Here is a 24,996-nt window from a genome sequence, read left to right on the forward strand (position 1 = left end):
AGTAGAGAGGAAAAATAGATCTCTTCAAGAGATGGCAAGAACAATGCTCAATGAGAACAACTTGCCTAGTTATTTTTGGGCCGAAGCGGTAAGTACTGCATGTTATGTTATAAATAGAGTTATGCTAAGGTCTAAGTTAGATAAAACCCCCTATGAGCTTTGGAATGAGAAAAAGCCCAACATTGGTTACTTTCATTTATTTGGATGCAAATGTTTTATTTTGAATGACAGGGATAATTTAGGCAAGTTTGATGCAAAATCTGATGAAGGTATCTTTCTTGGGTATTCTACTAATAGTAAAGCTTATAAAGTATTCAATAAAAGGACTTTGACTGTACAAGAATCTATACATGTAGTATTGGATGAATCTAATTCTCCACTCTCCAAGAAATCTATTGATGAAGAAACATGAGGTATAAATAACACGGAAAGTCTCAATCTCAACAAAAAGAAAACAATAGAGGAAGTTCAACATGGAGCCATCAGGAAAGATCTTCAAAATTTGATACAAGATGCAACCAAACAGTGGAAATTTGTGAAAGATCATCCAGTAGAACAAATTTTGGGAGAACCTTCACAAGGTGTAAGTATTCGATCATCTGTTAGAAATATTTGCAATCATACTGCTTTTCTATCTCAAATTGAACCCAAAAATATTGATGACGCACTTTTTGATGAATCTTGGATTCTAGCTATACAAGAAGAGTTGAATCAATTTGAAAGAAATGATATTTGGACATTTGTTCCTAGACCCAAAAATCATACTATTATTGGAACAAAATGGGATTTTAGAAATAAGAAAGATAAGTCCGGAGTCATTACTAAAAATAAGGCTCGACTTATAGCCCAAGGTTTTAATCAAGAAGAAGGAATCAATTATGATGAGACATATGCACCTGTCGTAAGATTAGAAGCTATTCGAATGCTACTTGCATATGCTTGTTATAAAGATTTTAAACTTTTTCAAATGGATGTTAAAAGTGCTTTCTTAAATGGTTTTATAAATGAAGAGGTATATGTTGAGCAACCTCTAGGTTTTGAAAATCATATTTCCCCAAATCATGTTTTCAAACTCACAAAAGCACTATATGGACTTAAACAAGCTCCTAGAGCTTGGTACGAGAGACTCAGTAGTTTCTTGATTGAAAAATATTTTTCAAGAGGAAAAATCGACACAACTCTTTTCATTAAATATGAAAATGATGATATTCTTTTAATTCAGATTTATGTTGATGATATAATATTCGGTGCTACTAATGAAAATATGTGTCAAAAGTTTGCTAAGACTATGCAGGAAGAATTTGAGATGAGCATGATGGGAGAACTTACATTCTTTCTCGGATTGCAAATTAAGCAAGCAAAAAGTGGGACATTCATCAATCAATCAAAATATATTAAGGAATTACTGAAGAAGTTTGGGATGGAAAATGCTAAGGAAATTGGAACACCAATGAGCCCATCAACTAAACTTGATAAAGATGAATCCGGTAAGCCAGTTGACTCGAAGATATATCGAGGTATGATTGGTAGCTTATTATATTTAACAGCCAGTAGACCAGATATTATGTTTAGTGTGTGTTTATGTGCACGCTTTCAATCATCTCCAAAAGAATCACATTTAATTGCAGTTAAGCGCATTCTTAGATATCTTAGTGGTACAATTAACCTAGAGTTATGGTACCCTAAGCACACATCTTTCGATCTAATCAGCTACACAGATGCAGATTATGCTGGTTGTAAAATAGATTGAAAAAGCACTAGTGGAGCGAGTCATTTCTTAGGTCATGCACTAGTTTCCTAGTTTAGTAAAAAATAAAATTCTGTTGCACTATCTACTACTAAGGCAGAATATATTGTTGCGGGTAATTGTTGTGCTCAAGTTCTCTACATGAAGCAACAACTTGAAAATTTTAAACTCATGTATAATCACATTCCAATCAAATGTGATAATACAAGTGCTATAAATATTTCAAAGAACCCAATACAACATTCTAAAACTAAGCATATTGAAATAAGGTATCATTTTTTTCGAAATCATGTGCAGAAAGGCGATATAATATTAGAGTTCACAAACACACACGATCAGTTAGCAGATATTTTCACAAAACCTTTACCAGAAGATACATTATGTATGATCAGAAGAGAAATAGGTATGATGCATGCTATGAATATCTTTTAAAAGATAGACCAGAATCAATAAAAATAGAGATAGATTTTTTAAATACTTTTACATAAACTTGAGATTCTTAACCTCATGTTTGAGACGCTCATTCTCTTCATATAATATCATGTCATTCTTATCCATAGGAACCGGCAAGCGGAATGAAGAATTTAATAAAGATTTCAACTGTTTATTCTTCTGCCGAATGATTCCTTCCCTTGTGTGAGACTGTTGAACAATTCATTGAAATACAACAATTTGTTCTTTGAACTTTTCAACTTCGTGATTTTTGGCTTGTAGCCGCTGAGAAAAAGCAACAATAGAGGAAGAGTAGCGAGTCCCAAGACTCACCAAGTCATAAATAGCATCAGAATCTGACTTATTAGTCAGATTATTATTTTCTTGCTGTAACATGGCACCAATGGCAGCTGCAGAAAGGACAGGAGGCTCAGATGCAGAATGCCTCATGGATGGATCTAGAGAAATGTTAGAAGAATGAGCCATTGAGAAAAGAATAGAAGACTTAAAACGAAAATGTTGAAAGAATGCAGATGAGTTATAGAGATGAGATGAAAACTTGATGCAGATTGGATGAACTTCAGGATTGATTTTATAGAGATAGTATAAAGAATAAGACAAACTATTGTCTCTTCAAATCTTATTTAGTCAAAAAAAATACAAGATATGCTGGACACACATTGTCAAAAGTTCTCTTACTAAGCTAGTGACATTAACAGTAGATTGTCTCCATTTTTCTAGTAAACGATGAACCTCTGCTGTTATCTGCCGATGTTGACATTGTATCTGAACCCTTTCTCGTTCCAGCTCCTCTATTTGTGGTTGCAGATCATGAGCATACCAATCTGTAAATTTTTTCAACTCTTGGTTTTCTTGCTTTAGCCTTTTATTCTCACTATCGTTATTAGCAAGCTTCTGTCGTAACTCAAATATTTGCATGTTAAGATGATCAATCACACTCACCCTCACCATTAACCTCTGAGACATGATCGTAACAGAGGCAGCATATTGATTACTGAGCATTATTGATTCTGCAATAATATCAGAATCAGCCTTACTAGAAAAACGGTTCACTGCTCCTATCATGGTATTGACGGCCTCAGGAGAGAAGATTGATGATTCATGCGTCAAGGGTTCCTGATTCAAGTCTGGAACATTAGTGGAAGAGAATTGCTCAGCCATTCTATCGTTGTGGAAAAACAGAACTCAGGTCAAGAAGCGATTATTTTTTTGGCATCCGATAGATGAAAATGATCATTTTTTTATAGCAACTCAGAGCCTTCAATCACGTTTGTCAACAACATCAGGCGATTGTTTAAATCTCCAACCGCACTAAATTCATAGAGTTAGGCCTCGAGACTTTGCAGCATTTGTCGGGTCACGGATGGCTCCTTTTTTCAACTATCTACAGTGACTATTAAACGCATTGTTTTCTTCAGTCTATTTACTTGTTGCCGATCCTTTTTAATGATGCCAAAAGGGGGAGAAGTTTTAGACTAGAACATTAACATTGTTTAAATTACTAAACTTGTTATATATGTTTGGAATTATATTTATACTTTTGCTTGAAAAACTAATGCATATTTTCAGGGGGAGCTTAAATATTAATACAGGTTTCAAGTTCTATCAAGTATTCGTCATCATCAAAAAGGAGGAGATTGTTGAACCCAAGGTTTCAAGTTTCATGTGATTATAAATCTACACATGAATTTTGATGATAACAAATGAATTCAAAGAATAAAGGAGTTTCAAGCTCAAGTTGTCCACACAATGGAATCAAGCACATCAAAGAACCAAGCATGAGCAAGAAGGAAACAAGTTCACATTAAAGTCATAGAGTAATGTTGTAAATCTCTTAAAATTTAAAATTAGGATTAATGCTCAAAATTAATATTTTATCATAAAGCATTAAAATACATTTTCCACATGTGCATGAATATTTTTGAAAATTAAATTTGAAAATTTTGAAAGATGATTGATTGTCATCTTTTGCATGTGCATGCCTTGATTAAAGGGTTGAATTTTGAAAATATTAAAGATGATTGATTGTCATCTTTCACTTGTGCATGTTTTATTTGAATATTTTCAAAAGTGATTGATGCTTTTTTTAGACTTATACAAAAGGTAGATGATTTTGTTTGAAAAATTTGAAAAGTAAAGTGTGATCATTTTGTCATATACAAAAAGTAAAAGATTAGGTTTGAATTTTTTGAAAAGGAAAGTGTGCTCATTTTGTCATATGCCAAAAGTAAAAGATTAGGTTTGATTTTTTTGAAAAAGTGAATGATGTTGTCTTTGACATGTGAATCTTTTTAAATTTGAATATGAAGTCTCATATGCCTATAAATAGATCATTTGAGAGATTCACATTTACAACATCCAGAGCACACAACATTCATTCAAAACTTTCATTCTCTCTTCTCTAAACATTGAGCCTTAATCCTTGTTCATTTTGAGAAATATAGTTTGCGCTGTATTGTTCTTATTTCACTCATTGAGGAGTGTTTTCTGATAACCTACCAACTATCAACTTTTGTATCAGAAAAATGGTGTGTATGACCCTTGTGTGTGTAGAAAGTATTCTACACGGGGAATAGTTGAATCACCACGTGTAAGGTGATTACAAGTGTAGAGGGTGTTCTACACGGATCCTTTGTAGCGGTGTTGTTTAAAGGTATAATAGGTTTCTATCTCCACCTGAAGGAGGTTGAATAGTGAATTTGGGAATCCTCAAGGGGTAGCTTGAGGCGAGGACGTAGGCAGTGGGGCCGAACCTCGTTAACATACTGAGTTTTTTTCTCTTTTACCCTTACTCTTTATATTTATTGTTATTTCATATTTTATTTATATTTTATGTTATATATTTGATTTATAATTGTTATTTTTTTAATACAACTCAATTCACCCCCCCTCTTGTGTTAGTCATTTGGGCAACAACTTCAAATAGAGGAGGAATAATGTGATCATTCATACAATACAAAGTTAAAACTTTTGTTCATGCATTATTCTCTTCCCACTTATCTTTGTTCTGTATGTTACTTTCATTCCAATTTTCTACACTTTCTGATGGCTTTGGTACTATCAATATATATATATATATATATAAGATCCTTTCATGGGTTAGAAGAAAAGTTATTTTCCTTTTCCAGGCCCGAAAATTTCTTCTACTCAAATTTTCTATCCTCAAGGGATCAATATTTTTCTTTAGTGCCATAAATATTAAATCTTCAAAATTAACAAAAAAACTGTAGAAATAATAAATATTTTATATTGTAAAAAAATCAAATACAATAGTTTAACTATAAAAAAAGTTAAAATTATTACAAACTCATTAGTAATAATAATTCTTAGATTTAATCCAAGGTGGCAGCTTCAAAATTCCTTATTATATTTTAAATAAGGAGAATACGGGAAGTGATGTCCCAATCGAATATTCTCACGAACTTTCCTTAATGTTTCTCCTTTATCAAAAAGTTTTTGTTGATAATCTCGACCAAGAGGTACTCGTAATGATTTGACATGAAATTTGAAGCACAATGGCTTTCGAACGGACCAAATCAAGTTTGAAATGACCCCGAATGACCCAAAATATCAAATCTGGTTTGAACCAATCTAGAAAATCGAGTTAACTTGTTTAGCTAGTTCAATCAAGTTAAGGAGAAGAAAACCGGTGGTTAGCAACATGGTCAACAGCCTGTTCCTTCTCTCTGGACGCAGCTCGGCTCAGAGATTAGCTTGCAGCTTGGCTTGAGTCTGCAGAAGGTGGGTTGGCTTGTGGGCTGGTGACTTGGGCTTGAGCTTGGGCTTGGGCTTGGGTCTAGTTTTTTATGAGCCCACGGGCTTCTACAAAATGGGTTGGAGGCTTGGCCCGTATTTGAGCCATTTTGAGCGAGCTCGTTCTAGATGAAACGACATCATTCAATTTGGCCGAAACGACGTCATGTTGTTTCTTACGAGCTACTTCCAATGTTCTTGGAATGGCGTCGTTTCACTCTTTGCTCCAAAACGACATCGTTCACTATGGAAACCGGTTTCTCAGCAGTGTCCAAAACAACAATGTCGTTTGCCTCCTCACTTGGCTGAACAACATAGAAAACCATTGGGCGAGTCCAAAAAGGTTGCCTTCTTCTTCCTTGAGCAAATTGAAACCTGTTTCTATAAATGACTGATTAATGCTACCCTTCGACGAGATTGATGATAGTGACCAAGGTTTCGACATGTCCCCAACACTCTCGAATCCCGGCGGCGATGAGGGACTTCGGTGAAAGGTTGAAACAATGACAATGTGTGTAAATTTGTTGGACACTACATTGTTTCTTTGTATAAAAAGTACCAATGTTGAACCCAAGGTTTCAAGTTTCATGTGATTATAAATCTACACATGGATTTTGATGATAACAAATGAATTCAAAGAATAAAGGAGTTTCAAGCTCAAGTTGTCCACACAATGGAGTCAAGCACATCAAAGAACCAAGCATGAGTAAGAAGGAAACAAGTTCACATTAAAGTCATAGAGTAATGTTATAAATCTCTTAAAATTCGAAATTAGGATTAATGCTCAAAATTAATATTTTATCATAAAGCATTAAAATACATTTTCCACATGTCCATGAATATTTTTGAAAATTAAATTTGAAAATTTTGAAAGATGATTGATTGTTATCTTTTACATGTGCATGCCTTGATTAAAGGGTTGAATTTTGAAAATATTAAAGATGATTGATTGTCATCTTTTACATGTGCATGCCTTGATTAAAGGGTTAAGCTTTGAAAATATTAAAAATGATTGATTGTCGTCTTTCACATGTGTATGTTTTATTTGAATATTTTCAAAAGTGATTTATGCTTTTTTAGACTTATACAAAAGGTAGATGATTTTGTTTGAAAAATTTAAAAAGTAAAGTGTGCTCCTTTTGTCATATACAAAAAGTAAAAGATTAGGTTTGAATTTTTTGAAAAGGAAAGTGTGCTCCTTTTGTCATATGCAAAAAGTAAAAGATTAGGTTTGAATTTTTTGAAAAGGAAAGTGTGCTCCTTTTGTCATATGTCAAAAGTAAAATATTAGGTTTGATTTTTTTGAAAAAGTGAATAATGTTGTCTTTGACAATTGAAAAAGAAGAACATTTTATTTGAATTGTTTTGAAAAAGTGAATGATGTTGTTTTTGACATGTGAATCTTTTTTAATTTGAATATGAAGTCTCATATGCCTATAAATAGATCATTTGAGAGCTTCACATTCACAACACCAAAAGTATACAACATTCATTCAAATCTTTCATTCTCTCTTCTCTAAACATTGAGCCTTAATCCTTGTTCATTTTGAGAGATATAGCTTGTGCTGTATTGTTCTTATTTCACTCATTGAGGAGTGTTTTCTAATAACTTACCCACTATCAGCTCTTGTATCAGAAAAAGAGTGTGTATAACCCTTGTGCGTATAGAAAGTATTCTACACGGGGAATAGTTGAATCACCACGTGTAAGGTGATTGCAAGTGTAGAGGGTGTTTTACACGGATCCTTTGTAGCGGTGTTGTTCAAAGGTGTAATAGGTTTCTATCTCCACATGAAAGAGGTTGAATAATGAATTTGGAAATCCTCAAGGGGTAGCTTGAGGCGAGGACGTAGGCAGTGGGCCGAACCTCGTTAACATACTGAGTTTGCTTCTCTCTTACCCTTACTCTTTATATTTATTGTTATTTCATATTTTGTTTATATTTTATATTATATATTTGCTTTATAATTGTTATTTTTTTAATACAACTCAATTCATTCCCCCTCTTGTGTTAGTCATCTGGGCAACAACCAATAACTTTCTTCAAAATAATAATAACTTATAAGATTTTGAAAGTTCCAAGTATACTCTAGGCCTTCCACTGTAGTTGGAAAAAACTTCTCTCAAATTCAAAAGTCTCTGAAGATGATTGTAATATGCAAGTGTGGTTGCCAAACCAAGCACTTGCCTATTGATCGTTTTCTCAATGCATGAAATTAACCTCTCTGTCATGACCATACTCTTGATATCACTGTAGAAAAATAGAGAACAAAAATAGACAAAAATCGAAAGGAAAATTGACAATACGGTGACACTCCTGTAAGGGTATTTGTCTCACAAGTTGGTTATGGATAAAGGGAATTAAATACTTTCATTGTGTACCAATAACCCTTATTTATAGGTCATGAGATATTGGTTGGCAAGGGCCACAACTATTGGTAATACAATAGTTAGCAAATAACACAATTATTAAAAAGTTACTTAACCTTTTGACTAAATCAAAAGATTATGTCTTTTGAGACTTCCTCAACCATCACTCTCCATGTAAACCATTACTCCGGAGAATGTGTCATTCCAAGAAGTGTATCGTTTGGTGATCATATCCTTAAAATTACAATTACACCCAGTCCCCTCATAGCTTTTGTCCGTGGCATTGCCTGTCTACAAGATTGACTACAAAAATATCGTAAATGGTGGCTTCCCCTTGGTAAGAATGGGGCAGGATTGTTTAAGAGATCTTATACCTCGTTTTTATTTTATTTTTTATTGTGCATCAACTTTTTTTTTTTAAATAATATTCTTTAGAAAAAGTAAACAATTTAGTTAATTGAATCTACTCTGCAGAAGTTTACGGTGCAAGTTACATTCTTGAAAAGCAACAAATTTTAGTTGCGAAAATTATTTTATATTATTTTATTATTATTTATAAATTATTAATTATTATTTATAAACTATTTTATTAGTTTATTAATAAATGATCGATATGAGATATTCTTAACATCCAAACGTACACTTAGGAAATTGGAATGGTTTTGTGGTGCATAACTTTACAAATGCTAACTTTGGGTAAATGCATTCTTACATGGCTGTGGCAAGTCCTAATAAACCGAACAAAACCTGGAGCTCTTTTTCGACTCTGGTTTGTAATCGATTACGTAAAACAGGAGTAGAGTGATTAATTTGTGGTCACATGACAAACAAATGTTACTAAAAAAATAAAACATGAGCAATTTACTTGTAACATGGCATAACAAATGATACGGCCAATACTGCCATATTATTGTAACATACCATACTGTTTTATGAAAAACAAGGTAACAAAATATTCTAAACCTATGATCGTCTAACATTAGAATATTTTTCTAATTCTCGATCTTCGTGCAGTACCAGACATTTATTTTTAATAAAATGGTGTTCATGTATAACATATTATAGCGATGGAGACAAGTCTAATTTATGACAATAAATGAAGGACCTTTGATGTCCACTGAATGAAACAACGTCTGGAAACCAAGAAGATCGAACACCCTAGCTAGCTAAAAGCCAAATTTTAAATTGGAAAAAGAAAATTCATGTGAAGTATTGAGCTCTTCATTAATATTTTCCTAACGGCTAGTACATCCATCGTCTCGCATACATCCAGCACACATTTAAAGCTGAAGAAATTTCAATAAATTCAGGTTGATTTTAATTTAATTCTAGGAGCTAAGCAAATTATAGAAATATGGTCATTGTTAACGTCGTGTTTTTGTCACAACCCTTAGGAGGATTGCCTAGGACCCCAATAGTTTCACACATTTTTGGGTCAGGCTCTAGTGACTCTAATATTCGATCTTGGGCATGTACACTCAAAGAAAACACCAAGAATCAAGGGCCTTGTGAAGGTTGGGGAGTTTCTGATGTCTAAGTTAATGTCACTTTAGTAAATTGTGCAAGTGAGTAGAGAGTTTAGAGAGAATTCTTCATACCTATAGATCGGTTTTTATACTAAGTTTTTGGGAGTCAATTGCTCATACCTTGTGTCAGAGGGATATGTCCTCTCAACATTTCCTTTAGTTAGATTCCTTTAATACGACAAAACTTCTGGGGTGGTGCAATTAATGTGGCGTGGCATCATGTCGCTTTGGCTGTACTGCAGATGCACTCGATCATACTTCTTAATTTTCATTTGTCGTCAGAAGATCAAGTGCTCCTCGCGTTTCTTGCCTGTCTGCCTGCATAGATTCTCCTAGATTAGGCATCGTAGAGGGAGGCCGAGGCCAACGTGTCCTTTCTCTCATTGCATTTTGGAACTTCTTGTGCGATTTCAGCCATAGGCCGCCTCAGCTTTGTGGCCAAGAGCCTGAATGAGCTGATGGACCATCCAGCCAGTCTAGGCTCCTTGCATTTGGGCCCACATTCTGGGCCTTTGGCCCAAGGGAAAAAATCTACTTACAAACATCATTAGAAACTAAAGAACCCGTTATTTAAAAAAAAAAAAATAAGAAAAAAAAGAAAGAAAAGAAACTAAAGAACTCCAAAAGACAAGTTCTTGTACCATTCTCCACTACAAATAAACATGGTGGGGTGCCCCCTCATCCCAGGGAATATCCCAAGAACTTGATTGCCGGAGACAGCAGCTTATTATATATTAAGATCGACCAAAGTACTACTCGAAGGATTTGGAATTTTTTTTTTTATAAACTTCTTTTTTGGGTTCACATTTTATACTTCAATTCGTTGGAAAAAAGAAAAAGCATCTTGGGCTTTCTTTTGTTTAGATATCTAAACGAGAAATGCAAAGAATAAAACGAGGCGTTTAATTTTGGCTGTTTCTTTTCCAACAAAAATGCTGTCCTTTTCAAGGACACTTTTATTGCCCCCTATTTGCCACCTTTGTGGTACTACTAAAAGCATATCTTAGAAAAATAATGTTGGCCTGAGCTATATCTCTATTGCAAGTTATGATTGTAAGGGTCGGGGCAAAATAGGTTAAAAAACTACGTATCAATAGGACAATTTTCTACTTGTTTCTTTCCTATGTAGACTGTCCTTCACATTCACTGATATTTCATGTTGGGTTGTCATGCTTTCTTTAGTTTGAGGACCCGCCAGGATGTTAGACAATTTAACCAAGTAACATGGGATACCATGATTGCCTGCTGTGCGCTGTCCAAAAGCTTGGGGATGAGATGATTAATTTCTTGAACCATATTGCGACTTTTATCTCTATTCTTTTTATTTTCCTTCCAAGCAATTACAAAGCAAACTTCTCAGTGCATTAATCTTCTCCTAAAGCAAAACTAGAGCTACCCTACTTCAGCTAATTTTGATTGCTTTCTCACTTGTCTCTCTGTTTCAGACGCATAAAACTGGAACTTTTTGCATGCACACAACCTCTGCATCAATTTCGCTTTTGACAATAAAGAAAGGACCACAATCTTCTAACTTTGCTCCATATGCATCTCAATCTTGATGGAAGTGACCGCTTGGCATTCTTGAGGAGGCATGTCTCGGGCTCTTGGTTGAAAAATGGTTTATATATGCAGGGTGACATTTTAATGCCCCATCTTGACCTCGAGTAGGCCAAGAGCTGACACATTGCCACCCCCATTTACAATATCTTCGATGCTTTATCTCTCCTTTTATCGCGTTATTTGTTTGATCTCGGCAACCTCGTAAACGTCAATTGTTCCATCTTCCAAACATAACGTCAATTTAATATCTTTTTATGCTATTTGATATGAAAATTTTAATGGTGACAATTAAGTTCACTAAGGTGTGTCGACTTCAGAATGCCCCCCACCAACCAAACTAGCAGACAGTGGGACTAAACGTTACGGGTATGAGTATCAGCAACACTCCCTAACAGAATACTGTACGTTTTAAAGAACTTTAGCTAGAGGGACATGTTGGGAATTGGAGCTAAAGCCTAAGAGCATAGTTTCAGAATGGAGAGACCTCTTTCACTTTCAGTGTAAATGTCAGTGAAAAGCAAGTAGTGTAGTAAACCATACGCAGCATTTAAATAGAGTATGTTCCAAGAAACAGTCTCACTTCCACCTCACTGAATGAAAAAAAAAAAAAAAAACTAGATAAAATCCTGTATATTAATCAAAGAGAAGATCTAGATATGCACATTGATCCTACAAATATAAATTTACAAAATGATGAATTTTATAATTTAACATACCACATCAAAATTTATTAATCTCTATGTATACCAAACATTTTTCATTAATTATGTATTGTTGACCAAGAATTGCCAATCCGACTACCATGAAAGTCACGTGTGCTCGAGTATGTTGAAATTGGATTATTGCTCGAAGTAGGAGTCAATGATATCTCCATTTTCTACTTGTGAGAAGCAAGGGAGCAATCAATATTAATTAATTCTGGTTGATTAGGTGAACAAATTGTGAAGGAAGGAAGTATCACACGTGAAGGAAGCAGCTGGCTTAGGAAAATAAATTTGTTAGAAAATTACATCAAGAATTTAAGTTGCATTGCGTCGTGTCTATGCTGACACTTAAGTATTACATATGGGTTATTTTATTCTAAAGTCATTGTATAGAATCCACCATCTACGTCACTTAAATACTAAAATTTGATTCGTAAATATTTTTAAAGGAAATTACACAAGTAAAATGTTTCTTACCTTCATCTTTAATAGCAATCATGGATGTGCCTAGCCTGACATAAATGGGGTTTCTTACAATCTTTCTAAAACTTCACTTTCCTTGTTCACAACGTACATCATTTTCGTCCTTTCATTTGAACAATTTTGATACATCGAAAACAGTTTAAATAACTAGAATTTTTAAATGAGAAAGGTACTTGAAGCAATATTGGTGTAAAATGTACACGTGGCAGAATCGCCAGGTTGATGAAAAATCAATGGAATATTAATTCTTTAGAGTGACATTAAAGCTATATATCCATCACGTAGAGAATGACATGGGTTCGTACATAGCCCTTAAGTGGATGTTTGTTTCCCATGAAAGCTTGAGAAAGAGCACTACGTACAAGAAGGTAAGCTATATATGGGTAGAAGGTAGGTGAGGGCAGGAATAGTTCTTTAGGTGAGTAAGGCAACGAAAGGTTTTTTATTTTTTATTTTTTATTTTTTATTTTTTTTAATTTTTTTTTTCCGATTTTTTTTTATAATAAATCAGCCTAAGTCAGGCACCAGCAGCATGTGCCTGCACACATCACTCTTTATCACGTGGGGTACCTTTGCCACCACATACAAACCCCACTTTGTCTTGCTTTTTAATTATCGTCAACCTTCTTTTCCCTTCTATGTCCTAATCTTTTCACGTTTTCTTCAAGAATCCTCTCCCATTTTTATTACCCTTTGCACTTAACTAGTCCGATTTTTCATTTGAAATAATCGAGTATTTTAATTTCTTCCCCCCCTAAATAAATAAGGTATTTGACCGAATTGGATGATCAATACAGGGTCGAGAGATAGATATAATATCAGATCATATCGTTCACAAATTTTATAAGTTAGCGTTAAATACTGTATTGTCCACATGATGTGTCTATCTCTCTCAATAATTAGATAATTAAATTTAGTCAAACAATTAGAAATGATATTTGAGTTCAAAATTTAAAATGGTATAAATACTTATAGATTGGGATTAATCGCAACCCGAAAATGAATTTAAAAAAAGAAGTAATTAAAGAGCTTGTTTTGTCACTGAAAATTAGTTTGTGCACCAATCCTTACATGTTCTGATGAGTGCCAATGTTCATATGATGTTAGAGCTTTTATCTTTCATCTTTTGGCCTAAAATGAAAGGATAAGTGCTTGATTAATCGGGATTTTGCCTTTTGTATTAGAATGAGAATACAAAACGAGTAATTTCTCTCTTTTTATTGTTATTGTATATAAGCAAATAAGTATACAAGTTGCTCAACTAGTACTGTAACCCAAAACCGAAAAAGACAAATCTTTAGGAACCGTTTGGATGTTAAGATAATCTTATCTTATATCATTTCAACATTTAAATATAAATATTTTTTAATTTCAAATCATAACTTTTTTATTTAATTATTACCTTAACATTATAATTTTTTCAAACTGTCAAGCAAATAAAAAAGATAATTCAATTTTCTTAAATTTTAAATAAAAAATAATTTAAAAAATATATTCTAATAATATTTTAATTTTAAAATATTTTTATTCAACTTTTATTTTTTCATTTTTTAAAACTTTACGAAATATCTCATTTTTCAAGACTGCTGCAATCTCTTCCGAGAAAGGACACTTAGGGTGCTCTTAGTGCAATTACATTTTTTTTTTAAATATTTTTTAAACATCTTTAAACATTAAAAAAATACAAATTTATTAGTAGTTACTTTTTTAAATATTAAAAAAATTAAAATACATGAACGGGGAGCAAAACAGCAACCTAACATTTTCGAGAAACATTCTATTATCTTCCTCTGTCCCTGTCATTTTTCCTCGATCCTTTTTCCTATGTTTATTTGCCTTAATGCATTTTTTTGCTTGATTTTATGATTTTTAAGAATTTTGAAGTTTTAGATTTGAGACAATGAAAAATTATACTTATCATTCCTTATATTAATCTGTATATTTAAATAAAAAAAATAAATCACATATTAATATATAGCATAAAAATGATAAATTAAATTTCTATTATGACAATCCATCATCGTTTGCCTCCCACAAGCCCCCTCTAGAGGGCTACTAATGTCCCAATCTGCCATTCCCCTTAGCCAACATTTATTTTTATCGATGCGTGTAACACCTAAGGCCGGCTTAATGGTAAGGCCAGTTAGGCCATTGCCTAAGGCTCTCACTTTATGTAAGGCTTCTAAAATTAAAAATAAAATATTTTTTTTAATTTTAAAAAAAATAAAAATAAAAACCATTTCATTGTATAAAATTTTAAGTAACTTTTATATTTTTCAATATGTGTAAGGCCCCATAATACTAAATTAAATATTTAATACAATAAATTATTTATATTTTAAATAATTTTTTAAGATCTTACTAAATTGAGTAACTAAATTTGCATTGAGACCTTATTTTAAGTTGTAGTATTTAATATAAATTTAAAAAAACTTTATTTAAAGATTTTAAATAAAATATTTTTTATTAAAAATTTTAAAAATATTCTATATAATAATTTATTATTTTATTATATTAAATTTCGTCTTAAGCTTCAATTTATATCGAGCCGTCCTATGTAACACCAATGTGGTAACATTTTCTTACCGTCATGCCAAAAAACTGGAACTAGTCCAACCTATTTGGATCAATTTCTCGATTGATCTCTTATGAAATATTTATTGCACTCTCTTTTTTCAACCTTCATATTAGCAATTGTTATTATGACTATAAATAAAGTTTGCCATATGTATCATTTAAATAATAAAATTTAATTTATAAAATTTAAATTTTAAAATCTCTCATGTGAATCGAATTACATTTTATTGTTATCCACACCAACTTTATATTTTTCTTACTATTTAGTATTATGAAAGACGAATTGAAATACATTGCAACTAACCCTAATAAAAAAAATTAAAAAAAAAAACTTAGATTGGATGGTTGGATATTAATCAATTTTCAATTCATCATGTTTAAGCTGTTAATTATTAATAGATAATAATCACTCACTCACTCTCTCTCTCTCTCTCTCTCTCTCCATGGGTGTTCTTGCAAGCTATCTTCTTTACCTATTTTTAAATTTGAAATAGAAGATTAGCTGTTTCCCAATTTCAAATATCTCATCATTTAAAAAAAAAAAATCCTTGAATTTTATTTTTCTTTTATATATATATATATGAATTGAAATCTTTGTGATGGGGTCCATTGGGTTGCAACCAAGTGGGGCCCACTTTTCCTCATTAACAGGAAAGCTGCACTTGGCACTCTCTCAATGGAGCTTAAATGTCCCAAGTTTAAAATAAATTAAACTCAAAATTCGAAAAAAAAAAAAAAAAAAAAAACCCTTATCTCAACTCTTTTGATCTATCAAATTAAATTATTAAATAGCTAATGAATAATTCATCGCCTTCCAAGCAATGGGCTAATCTCGTAATATCTAAGAAAGAAAGGGGCTAATTTTCGACGCGTATTCGTTTCACAAAAAAAAAAAAAAAAAAAAGAATTGTTTTCAAAGAGCGTTTTAATTATCCTTTTGTCCTTTTATAACGGTCGGAAAATTCTCATAAGACGGATCTCGCTCGCTTGACGACGTTATCACCCTGCCGTCCTCTTAACGTTCAAACGCCTCGTAACTTCTTTGAAAATTTTTGATCTTATTATATATTCTCTCTCTCTCTCTCTCTCTCTCTCTCACTCTCTCACTCTATCTGCTCAAGCACAGAGAAACGCTCTCTCTCTCTCTCTCTCTCTCCGAGAATCTTTGCCGTACTTGGGGAGCTGACTTCAAGTTCTTCTACGGCCGGCCATTACGTTGAGAACTTTCTGTGAGTATTTTTTTTTTTAATTTTTTGTTCTCTTTCAGATTCGATCGGTCATTTTCGATCCGACTCGGATTCATCAATGTGTGCATCTCCGGGATTTAATTCCTTGTTTTCTACTTTTTGAAATTTCGTTAAAATTTAAAGAAAAATTTACGCTGTACTTTTTCACTCTTTTTTTTTTTAAAATCTTCGTTGGGAAATCAATGTGTGATCGAGTGGGTTGTGAGAGTGTTTGATCATCGGAATAGAGTTCCTAGAAGACCGGGGGGGAGGGTTGGGTTACCGGAGCTGAGTTCACTCGTCGAGTTATCACTTCTTGGTGCCGAGTCGATTTCAATCTTAGATTCAAGAACAGTGTAGCTCTCGAGCACCTTTTTCTTTTTTTTTTCTTACCAACAATTTTCCTATCTTTTGCAATTTTATTTTACTGTCACCTCATTTTGTTACCTTCGTTCTCCTCTGATTGTTGGGTGAAAGGTTCTTATTCGTACTAATTTAGGGAGAATTCAGAAGGACTCTCATTGATTCGGATCGACTCTGAGTTTTTCCGATTCGGGAAAGGTTTCAGACTCACACAATAAAATAAAAAGCAATGGATTCCACGCAGAGAAGAGGTGGACTCGTATCGCTATCGCCATCGCAGACACCACGTTCGAGCGACAAGTTGGTGCGGGAACTGCGATCTGGGGATTCGAATTCCAGCACCAAGAATGACAGAGACAAAGGTGTCAATGTGCAGGTTCTTGTGCGTTGCAGGTCAGTTCCAATCTGAACTCAGCATGTCGTTTAGTTGATGTGGCTTCTTTCGGATTCATGATCCAGTGGTTGGATTTCATTTGTAGGCCATTGAGTGAGGAAGAGTTGAAAATCCATACGCCGGTGGTGATTTCTTGTAATGAGAGTAGAAGAGAAGTTTCGGCAGTTCAGAGTATAGCCAACAAGCAGATTGATAGAACATTTGCCTTCGACAAGGTTTGCTGAGCCCAATTATTTGTAATTTCTTTTTGCTGTTCATAAATCCTTTGTTTTTTTTTTTTTTTTGGGTTCTCGAGGAAATGTTAGGCGAACGCAAGATTGTGAGATTTAAGTTCTCTGAGCTGCATGTGTTCTTGCTGCTCGAATCCTAGGAACTGATCTCAAATGAGGAGAATGGTTGAACTAGGCCTGTTACACAATAGGATCTTGCGGCTTTTGCTTTTTTAGGCGTCGCAGATGATGTAAATATGAAAGTTGACCACATTCTCTTTTTATTTTCACTTCCTGGACTTGTTTGGAAACTGACAATCGGGGTTGATAGGGTGATTTTGTGTTATATGACTTTGCCTTACCCGGTTGAAATGTTTGTAATATTGGCAAATTCGATTTAGGTCTTTGGTCCAACCTCCAAACAAAAGGAATTGTATGATCAGGCTGTGTCTCCTATTGTGAATGAAGTACTTGAGGGCTACAACTGATCTCAAATGAGAGAATGGTTTAACTAAACTTTTATAAAAAAGGACCTTGTGGGTTTTGTTTCTTTTGTTGTCCTATATTATGTCTGTATGAAAGTTGATCGTATTCTCTATTATGTCACTTCCTGGGCTTGTTTGGAAACTGACAATTGGAGTTGATAGGGTGATTTTTTTTTATCTTTGCTTTTAGTCCCTGGAAATGTTTGTAATTTTGGAAATTTGGTTTAGGTCTTTGGTCCAACCTCCCAACAAAAGGAATTGTATGATCAGGCTGTGTCTCCTATTGTAAATGAAGTGCTTGAGGGCTATAACTGTACCATCTTTGCTTATGGTCAAACGGGAACAGGGAAAACATATACAATGGAAGGAGGAGCAAGAAAAAAGGTCTGCTTTTCTCTTAAACAGATCAACTTTATATGTTTCATTCTCATCTACGTGCTGATCAGTTACCATTTGCTGCTTTTTGTAGAATGGGGAATTTCCTAATGATGCGGGTGTTATCCCAAGAGCTGTTAAGGAGATTTTTGATATATTAGAAGCTCAGAATGCTGAATATAGCATGAAAGTTACGTTTTTGGAGTTGTACAATGAGGAGATTTCAGATCTTTTGGCCCCAGAGGAGTGTTCTAAATTCATAGATGACAAATCAAAGAAACCCATAGCTCTCATGGAGGATGGAAGAGGGGGTGTATTTGTCAGAGGCTTGGAAGAAGAGATAGTATGTACTGCTAATGAAATTTACAAAATATTAGAGAAAGGTTCTGCAAAAAGGCGTACAGCCGAAACTCTTCTTAACAAACAAAGCAGTCGCTCTCACTCAATATTCTCTATCACAATTCACATAAAAGAGTGCACACCAGAAGGGGAAGAGATGATTAAATGTGGGAAGCTGAACCTTGTTGACCTTGCAGGTTCCGAGAATATTTCACGCTCCGGTGCCCGAGAGGTATGGCATGAATAGAACTATACCATTTTCAACTTTAGTACATAAAATAATGTAACTGCATGCATCATATTGTGTGTATTTCTTGTGTTTATGCTGACTGAAGTGGCATACATTTTTTCCTAGTAGAGAAATTGTGTTTTCAGCTTTGTTTTCATTTTTTCCTTCCCTTTTTTTCTTAATTATATCTCTTGACTTCCACTATATGACAGCAAAGAAATTGTAACTTGCAGGGCAGAGCAAGGGAAGCTGGGGAGATTAATAAAAGCTTGCTTACCCTGGGTCGTGTTATTAATGCACTAGTTGAACACTCTGGTCATATTCCATATAGGTACAAATTATGCAATATAAATAGTTAACAGATTCTCTCTGGTCTCTTGGCTGTTTTTGTAAGCCTGGAAAATAAGCTAATTGTTAAGATGCTTGAAATATCAGGGATAGTAAACTAACAAGGTTATTGAGGGATTCGTTGGGGGGAAAAACAAAGACGTGCATTATTGCTACAGTTTCACCCTCCATTCATTGTTTGGAAGAAACACTCAGCACCCTTGATTATGCACACCGTGCCAAAAATATCAAGAATAAACCTGAGGTTAGTAAGTGGTACATTGTGTGTCATCAATCCTCTTTTAGTGCACTTTTTTTTTGAGTTAATTTTTCATTTCTTTGTAACTGTTGCATTTGATCACCATTTCAGATCAATCAGAAGATGATGAAATCTGCAATGATCAAGGATTTATACTCTGAAATTGACCGGCTTAAGCAAGGTTCACTGCTCTTAGATCTCTCTCTCTCTCTCTCTCTCTCTCTCTCTCTCTCTCTACTCCCCCTATCCCATAGTAGATAATGTCCTTTTCCTTTTTGGGTTGCAGTAAGAGTTTGCTGTAAATGTGAGAGTTGTTTATGCCCAAATGTCAACTCTCAAGATTACGTGCTTTGTTATGGAAAATTGTTGTTTTTGTTTGGATATATTTTGGGGATCTTTCATATATTATAAGACTGAGGAAGTAACTTTTGACATTGGTGAAATATATATTTTTATTTTAAGTAACTCTTGGATGTTTGGGTGCTGATGAGTAAATTCTATGCATGTTTTGTATATGTTCAAATAGAGGTTTATGCTGCAAGAGAAAAGAATGGGATCTACATACCACGAGACCGTTATCTACACGAAGAATCTGAGAAGAAGGTTCAGTTATCTGCATAAAGTTGGATTATGCCATAATTTTCTTATTTTACTGTACATTTGTGGTATTGCTAGCTTTTATTGATCTCTCTATTTATCCTAGGCCATGGCTGAAAAGATAGAACGCATGGAACTGGATTCAGAATCTAAGGACAAGGTATGTTTAGTTGAGATCATTTTATCCAAAATTCTGTTCAGTCCGGTAAACGTAATTGAAAATAATTATGTTGCGACTACTTATCAAAAAAATAATCACATTGTGACTTATTAACAGCAACTTATGGAACTTCAAGAACTCTACAATTCCCAGCAACTTTTGACTGCAGAACTAAGCGATAGACTTGAGAAAACTGAGGTATAGTATGCTTCGGTGGTCAAGTACAGTCTCCCTACAATTTTCAGTGCAACTTTCTGTCCTGCTTCTCACTCTCATCTTGCGCAAGAACTCATTTGTTTCTGTTGTTTGCAACTTCAGAAAAAGCTTGAAGAAACTGAACATGCATTATTTGATCTCGAGGGAAAACACAGACAGGCAAATGCAACAATCAAAGAAAAGGAATTTCTCATATCCAATCTCCTCAAATCTGGTCAGTGAAGTGCCGTTCTTGTGCTCTAGACAAAAAAATAAAAAATAAAAAATCGCAGTCTGCATAGAACAGTCTCCCCTTTACACCTGCTTTTAGTTATTTTGTTGGAAATTGAATGGGGCAAAAAATTTTGAGTTATCAATCCAAATTAGATTTTATACTTCCCTCGTGCTGTTCTGGTCAAGTTGGTTTTGTTTTATGCAGTTTATGGATTCAAACATATTTGAGAAGGCATTTGACAGAATGTCCTACATTTTGATTTTCTATTTCTGGGTTTGGCATTTTAAAGTCTCATCCTTTGTAATCCAGTAGACTATATCTCAACAAGAATTTATGAATCAGATGGCTTTATTAGGGTCTTCCTTCTTACAACTGTTTGCTTTAAATAGCTTGAAATTCTAGTTCTTAAAATTTTATTTTCAATGATTGAAGATAGCAATTTAAACTTCCACTGTTAATTGAACAGAGAAGGCACTTATCGAGCGAGCATTCGAGGTTCGAGCAGAGCTAGAGAATGCTGCTTCAGATGTGTCTAGTTTATTTGCCAAAATCGGTTTGTATTATATAGTCTGGGAAGTTAAACTTATTTTGGGTGTTGTCCATCAATACCAGAGTGGATGATTTATTGCTGACCATGGTTGATCTTTCAGAGCGCAAAGATAAAATTGAAGATGGAAATAGAATACTTATCCAGAAGTTCCAGTCCCAATTAACTCAACAGCTAGAAATCTTGCATAAGACTGTGGCTGCTTCTGTCACTCAACAAGAGCAGCAACTGAAAGACATGGAGGAAGATATGCAGTCCTTTGTATCAATGAAAGCAGAGGTAGAATCTACACTTGATAATTCTTTGAATTCTTCAGATTCGATGTCAATCCAGTCAATTTTATCTCTTGTTATCCTTGAAGGCTACTGAGGAACTTCGAGGAAGGCTGGGAAAGTTGAAAACCATGTATGGTTCTGGTGTTAAAGCTTTGGATGACATAACCAAGGAGCTTGAAGTAAATTCTGAGTCAACTTTTAGTGACCTGAATTCTGAAGTTTCTAAGCATTCATCAGCCCTTGAGGACGTAAGTTACTTTATTTACTACTCTTTCCTAACCTTCCTTCTCCTTTCTAGCTGTCTCTGACTTAATTTATGCAATTCAGCTATTCAAAGGAATTGCTTCAGAAGCTGATGCCCTGCTGAATGATCTTCAAAGCAGTCTTCACAAGCAAGAGGAGAAGCTATCTGCTTATGCACAACAACAGCGTGAGGTTTGTAACTGGTCGTGTATCTTAACCAGGGTTCGTATTATTATTTAACTTCTTGAACTGCTTTTCTCTGATACATGCATGATACAGGCACATGCAAGGGCAGTCGAAACTGCAAGGTCAGTTTCCAAAATAACAGTCAACTTCTTTGAGACTCTAGATGCGCATGCATCCAAGCTGAGCCATATTGTGGAAGAGGCACAAACTGTCAATGATCAGAAATTGTCGGAACTTGAAAAGAAGTTTGAGGTGGTTGGAGTACTCTATTTAAACTGCATGGATCAGGATATAGGGTCTTATTCTATTGCATTAATTTTCTTTTTAATCATGTAGGAGTGCGCTGCTAATGAAGAAAGGCAATTATTAGAAAAAGTTGCGGAGCTGCTTGCAAGTTCAAATGCTAGGAAGAAAAAACTGGTACCTCTCATCTGCATTTTCTCCTTTATGCACATTAATCTAGGTGTTCATCTGTACCCTGGAACATAAAGGTGTATATCAATTGATGATGACAAAATGGAGCTTTGATTAGTGGCTTTATATTTTCATTCTTTTTAGGTCCAAGTAGCAGTAAATGATCTTCGGGAGAGTGCAACCAGTAGAACAAGCAAACTGCAGCAGGAAATGTCAACCATGCAAGATTCCACTTCCACTGTTAAAGCTGAGTGGACAGTTCACATGGAAAAAACAGAATGCCACCATGATGAGGATATTTCTGCCGTAGAGTGTGGAAAGAAAGACCTAGAAGAGGCTCTTCAGAATTGGTATTGCTACTTTTAGTATTAGATGATAGTTGGTCTGGTGGAATGGTCTTAGTTCTTTTCTAGTGTATATAAACTGAACTTAAAATTGTGCAGTTTAAAGAAGGCAAATTTGGGTGCACAACAATGGAAGAATGCTCAAGAATCCTTGCTCATCCTAGAAAATAGCAATGTTGCTTCTGTTGACTCCATTGTTAGGTTTGTATTTCCCAATACAAAGGTCGCTGACTTTTATTCAAGATTGTTCAATGCTCATTAAGTTTTGCTTCCTCAATCAGGACGGGAATGGAAGCCAATCAAGTCCTGCGTGCTCAGTTTTCTTCTGCTTTGTCAACTGCTCTGGAAGATGTAGACACTGCTAACAAGGATCTGTTTTCATCCATTGACCGTCAGTATCTAATTATACATGCACATTATTGCTCGTTCATTTTGTCTCTTGAAAAATCCTGCTCAAACTATGAATAAAAACCATGCAGATTCACTGCAACTTGACCACGATGCATGTGGGAATCTCAATTCAATGATAGTTCCTTGTTGCGGAGATTTGAGAGAATTAAAGGGTGGCCATTACCACAAGATCGTGGAGATAACTGAAAATGCAGGGAAATGTCTTCTATATGAATACACGGTAAGAGTTGGAAATCTTTTTAGCACACTTTGGGGGCTATTTAGTAGTTCTTCACACCACATGTCCACGAGAGAAATATGGTAGAAAACACTACTAAGACACCATCTGACAGTTATTAGTGGAGAAAAAAGAACGGATGTTCCCATGGCAGCCCAAATGCATAAAAAAACACCACATCTATAGTGAGAGAATATTTTTCTTTCTTTTCTTTTATTTTCCATTTTTCTTCTCCCGGAAATGTGATGCATGTGAACAGAGAACGTTCATCTGGAATCCCATTTTCTCCACTAGGGGTGCCCCCATGTATTAATATATACTTTGTAGTTTCTTCTATAACCACTCAAATCACAAACAGGTGGACGAACCATCTTGTTCAACACCGAGAAAGAGGTCGTTTAATCTACCAAGCGTGGCATCCATTGAAGAACTCAGAACCCCTGCTTTTGAGGAACTATTGAAGACATTTTGGGATGCGAGATCTGCGAAGCAAGCAAATGGAGATGTAAAACAAATTGGTGTGGTGTACGAGTCTGCTCAGTCCGTAAGAGACTCCAGAGTTCCTCTCACTGCTATTAATTAAGGAGAGTGGAACAGAAAGAAGGGTGAGTGTAGTGGTAACAACAAATTGTGTACATAAACAACCCATGTGGTGCCAATATTGTCCGACTCTCACCTCTCTCTCTCTATATTCGTTATTTGTTGCCCAGAAAAGGAAAATCACTCTAGGCAGGAGAATATATATGGTAGATCTTTTTATTTTTTATTTTTATTATTATCTTTTGTTCTCATTCTTCTTGTTTTTAGGGGAGGGATGGTGGTATTTGGGAGATTCAGTTCATTGAAGCTCCCTGCTTATATAACTGCTACTACTGCGACTGGAGTATGGAGTAAAGATTTTTCAGGATGCTTGTATTAAACGTTCTATTGTTCAATAATTTTCGTCTCTATGCAGATGTGAGAACCCTCGTATAAGAGATAGTTAACTCGGAGGAAAGATATGGAGCTTTCGGCCTCGTTTGTTATACTACAGATGAGATAGAAATTTGTAAATAATGATAAAATAATTTATTAATAGTAATAAAATTATTTGAGTTAATGTTTTTATAAAGTAAAGTTCTAGAAAATGAGAGAGAAAAGTTAAATAAATTAATTATAAAATTAATAGAAGGTTATAATATAATTTTTTAATATTATTTTATGTTTTTAAGATTTGAAAAAATTAAATTATTTTTTACATTTTGTTTAGAAGTTTGGAAAATATGTAATATGATTAAATAAATAATTGAATATTTGAAAATTTGAAATTGCAAAATAATCATATTTAAATAGTATTTGAATGTTGAAATGAGATAAAAAAAGATTATTTGAATGGTTTGTGAAACCAAACTATACAACTGCCTGTTTTGGATTCTTCATTTTGTACCATGCACAAGCACCATTGAGGAGCTAGTTTTCATTCAACCTTTGGAATCTTACTTCGAAAAATAAAACGCTATTTTTCCAACAACGTATGGTAGCTGTAAACCTTTGTAGTCCATTACAAATGAATTAACAAAGTCAAAGATATACAAAGCTTAATAAACTACAGCTTCTGCTGCACCCTTTGATTCAAATGTCACAAACCGAGATTCAAATGTTTTCATACTGATTCACAAACCGAGATCCAAATGTCACAAATGTCACCGTTTTTTTTTTCTTCTCTCTCTCTCTCTTATTTATTTATTTATTTAAATTTTTACCTAACATCTATTTTCATACTGATTAGAAGGCATAATTCCATAAATTCCTGT

At 34.2% G+C, this 24,996-nt stretch overlaps 1 protein-coding gene across 4 annotated transcripts; it reads left to right on the top strand.

The window, feature by feature from the left end:
• Window positions 1–16,257: 16,257 nt before the first annotated feature.
• LOC122291297 (kinesin-like protein KIN-5D) lies at window positions 16,258–24,123 on the top strand. 4 transcript variants are annotated; one of them, XM_043098971.1, is made up of 24 exons: window positions 16,258–16,402; window positions 16,899–17,155; window positions 17,242–17,371; window positions 18,079–18,234; window positions 18,320–18,796; window positions 19,027–19,124; window positions 19,229–19,385; window positions 19,491–19,560; window positions 19,906–19,982; window positions 20,083–20,136; window positions 20,254–20,334; window positions 20,455–20,566; window positions 21,033–21,119; window positions 21,217–21,392; window positions 21,475–21,636; window positions 21,716–21,823; window positions 21,911–22,069; window positions 22,154–22,237; window positions 22,376–22,581; window positions 22,675–22,776; window positions 22,857–22,966; window positions 23,055–23,206; window positions 23,562–23,808; window positions 24,011–24,123. In XM_043098971.1, the coding sequence occupies exons 2-23, from the start codon at window positions 16,992–16,994 to the stop codon at window positions 23,784–23,786; spliced, it is 3,147 nt and encodes a 1,048-aa protein (XP_042954905.1). In that variant the 5' UTR covers window positions 16,258–16,402; window positions 16,899–16,991; the 3' UTR covers window positions 23,787–23,808; window positions 24,011–24,123. The 4 variants fall into 4 exon arrangements, with proteins under 4 accessions (XP_042954905.1, XP_042954902.1, XP_042954903.1 ...); XM_043098968.1 differs by having other exon boundaries at window positions 23,562–24,123; XM_043098969.1 differs by having other exon boundaries at window positions 16,260–16,402; window positions 16,877–17,155; window positions 23,562–24,123.
• The last annotated feature ends 873 nt before the right edge of the window (window positions 24,124–24,996 follow it).

Source organism: Carya illinoinensis, chromosome 13 (genome assembly GCF_018687715.1).
Source record: "Carya illinoinensis cultivar Pawnee chromosome 13, C.illinoinensisPawnee_v1, whole genome shotgun sequence".
NCBI classification, from domain to species: domain Eukaryota; kingdom Viridiplantae; phylum Streptophyta; class Magnoliopsida; order Fagales; family Juglandaceae; genus Carya; species Carya illinoinensis.

Excerpts from the sequence above, each read along its gene's own strand:
- LOC122291297 (XM_043098968.1), top strand. The coding sequence starts at position 16,992 with ATGGATTCCACGCAGAGAAGAGGTGGACTCGTATCGCTATCGCCATCG. Across the intron at positions 19,561-19,905 it reads AATTGACCGGCTTAAGCAAG|AGGTTTATGCTGCAAGAGAA; the intron begins GTTCACTGCTCT and ends ATGTTCAAATAG. Across the intron at positions 22,582-22,674 it reads GAAGAGGCTCTTCAGAATTG|TTTAAAGAAGGCAAATTTGG; the intron begins GTATTGCTACTT and ends AAAATTGTGCAG.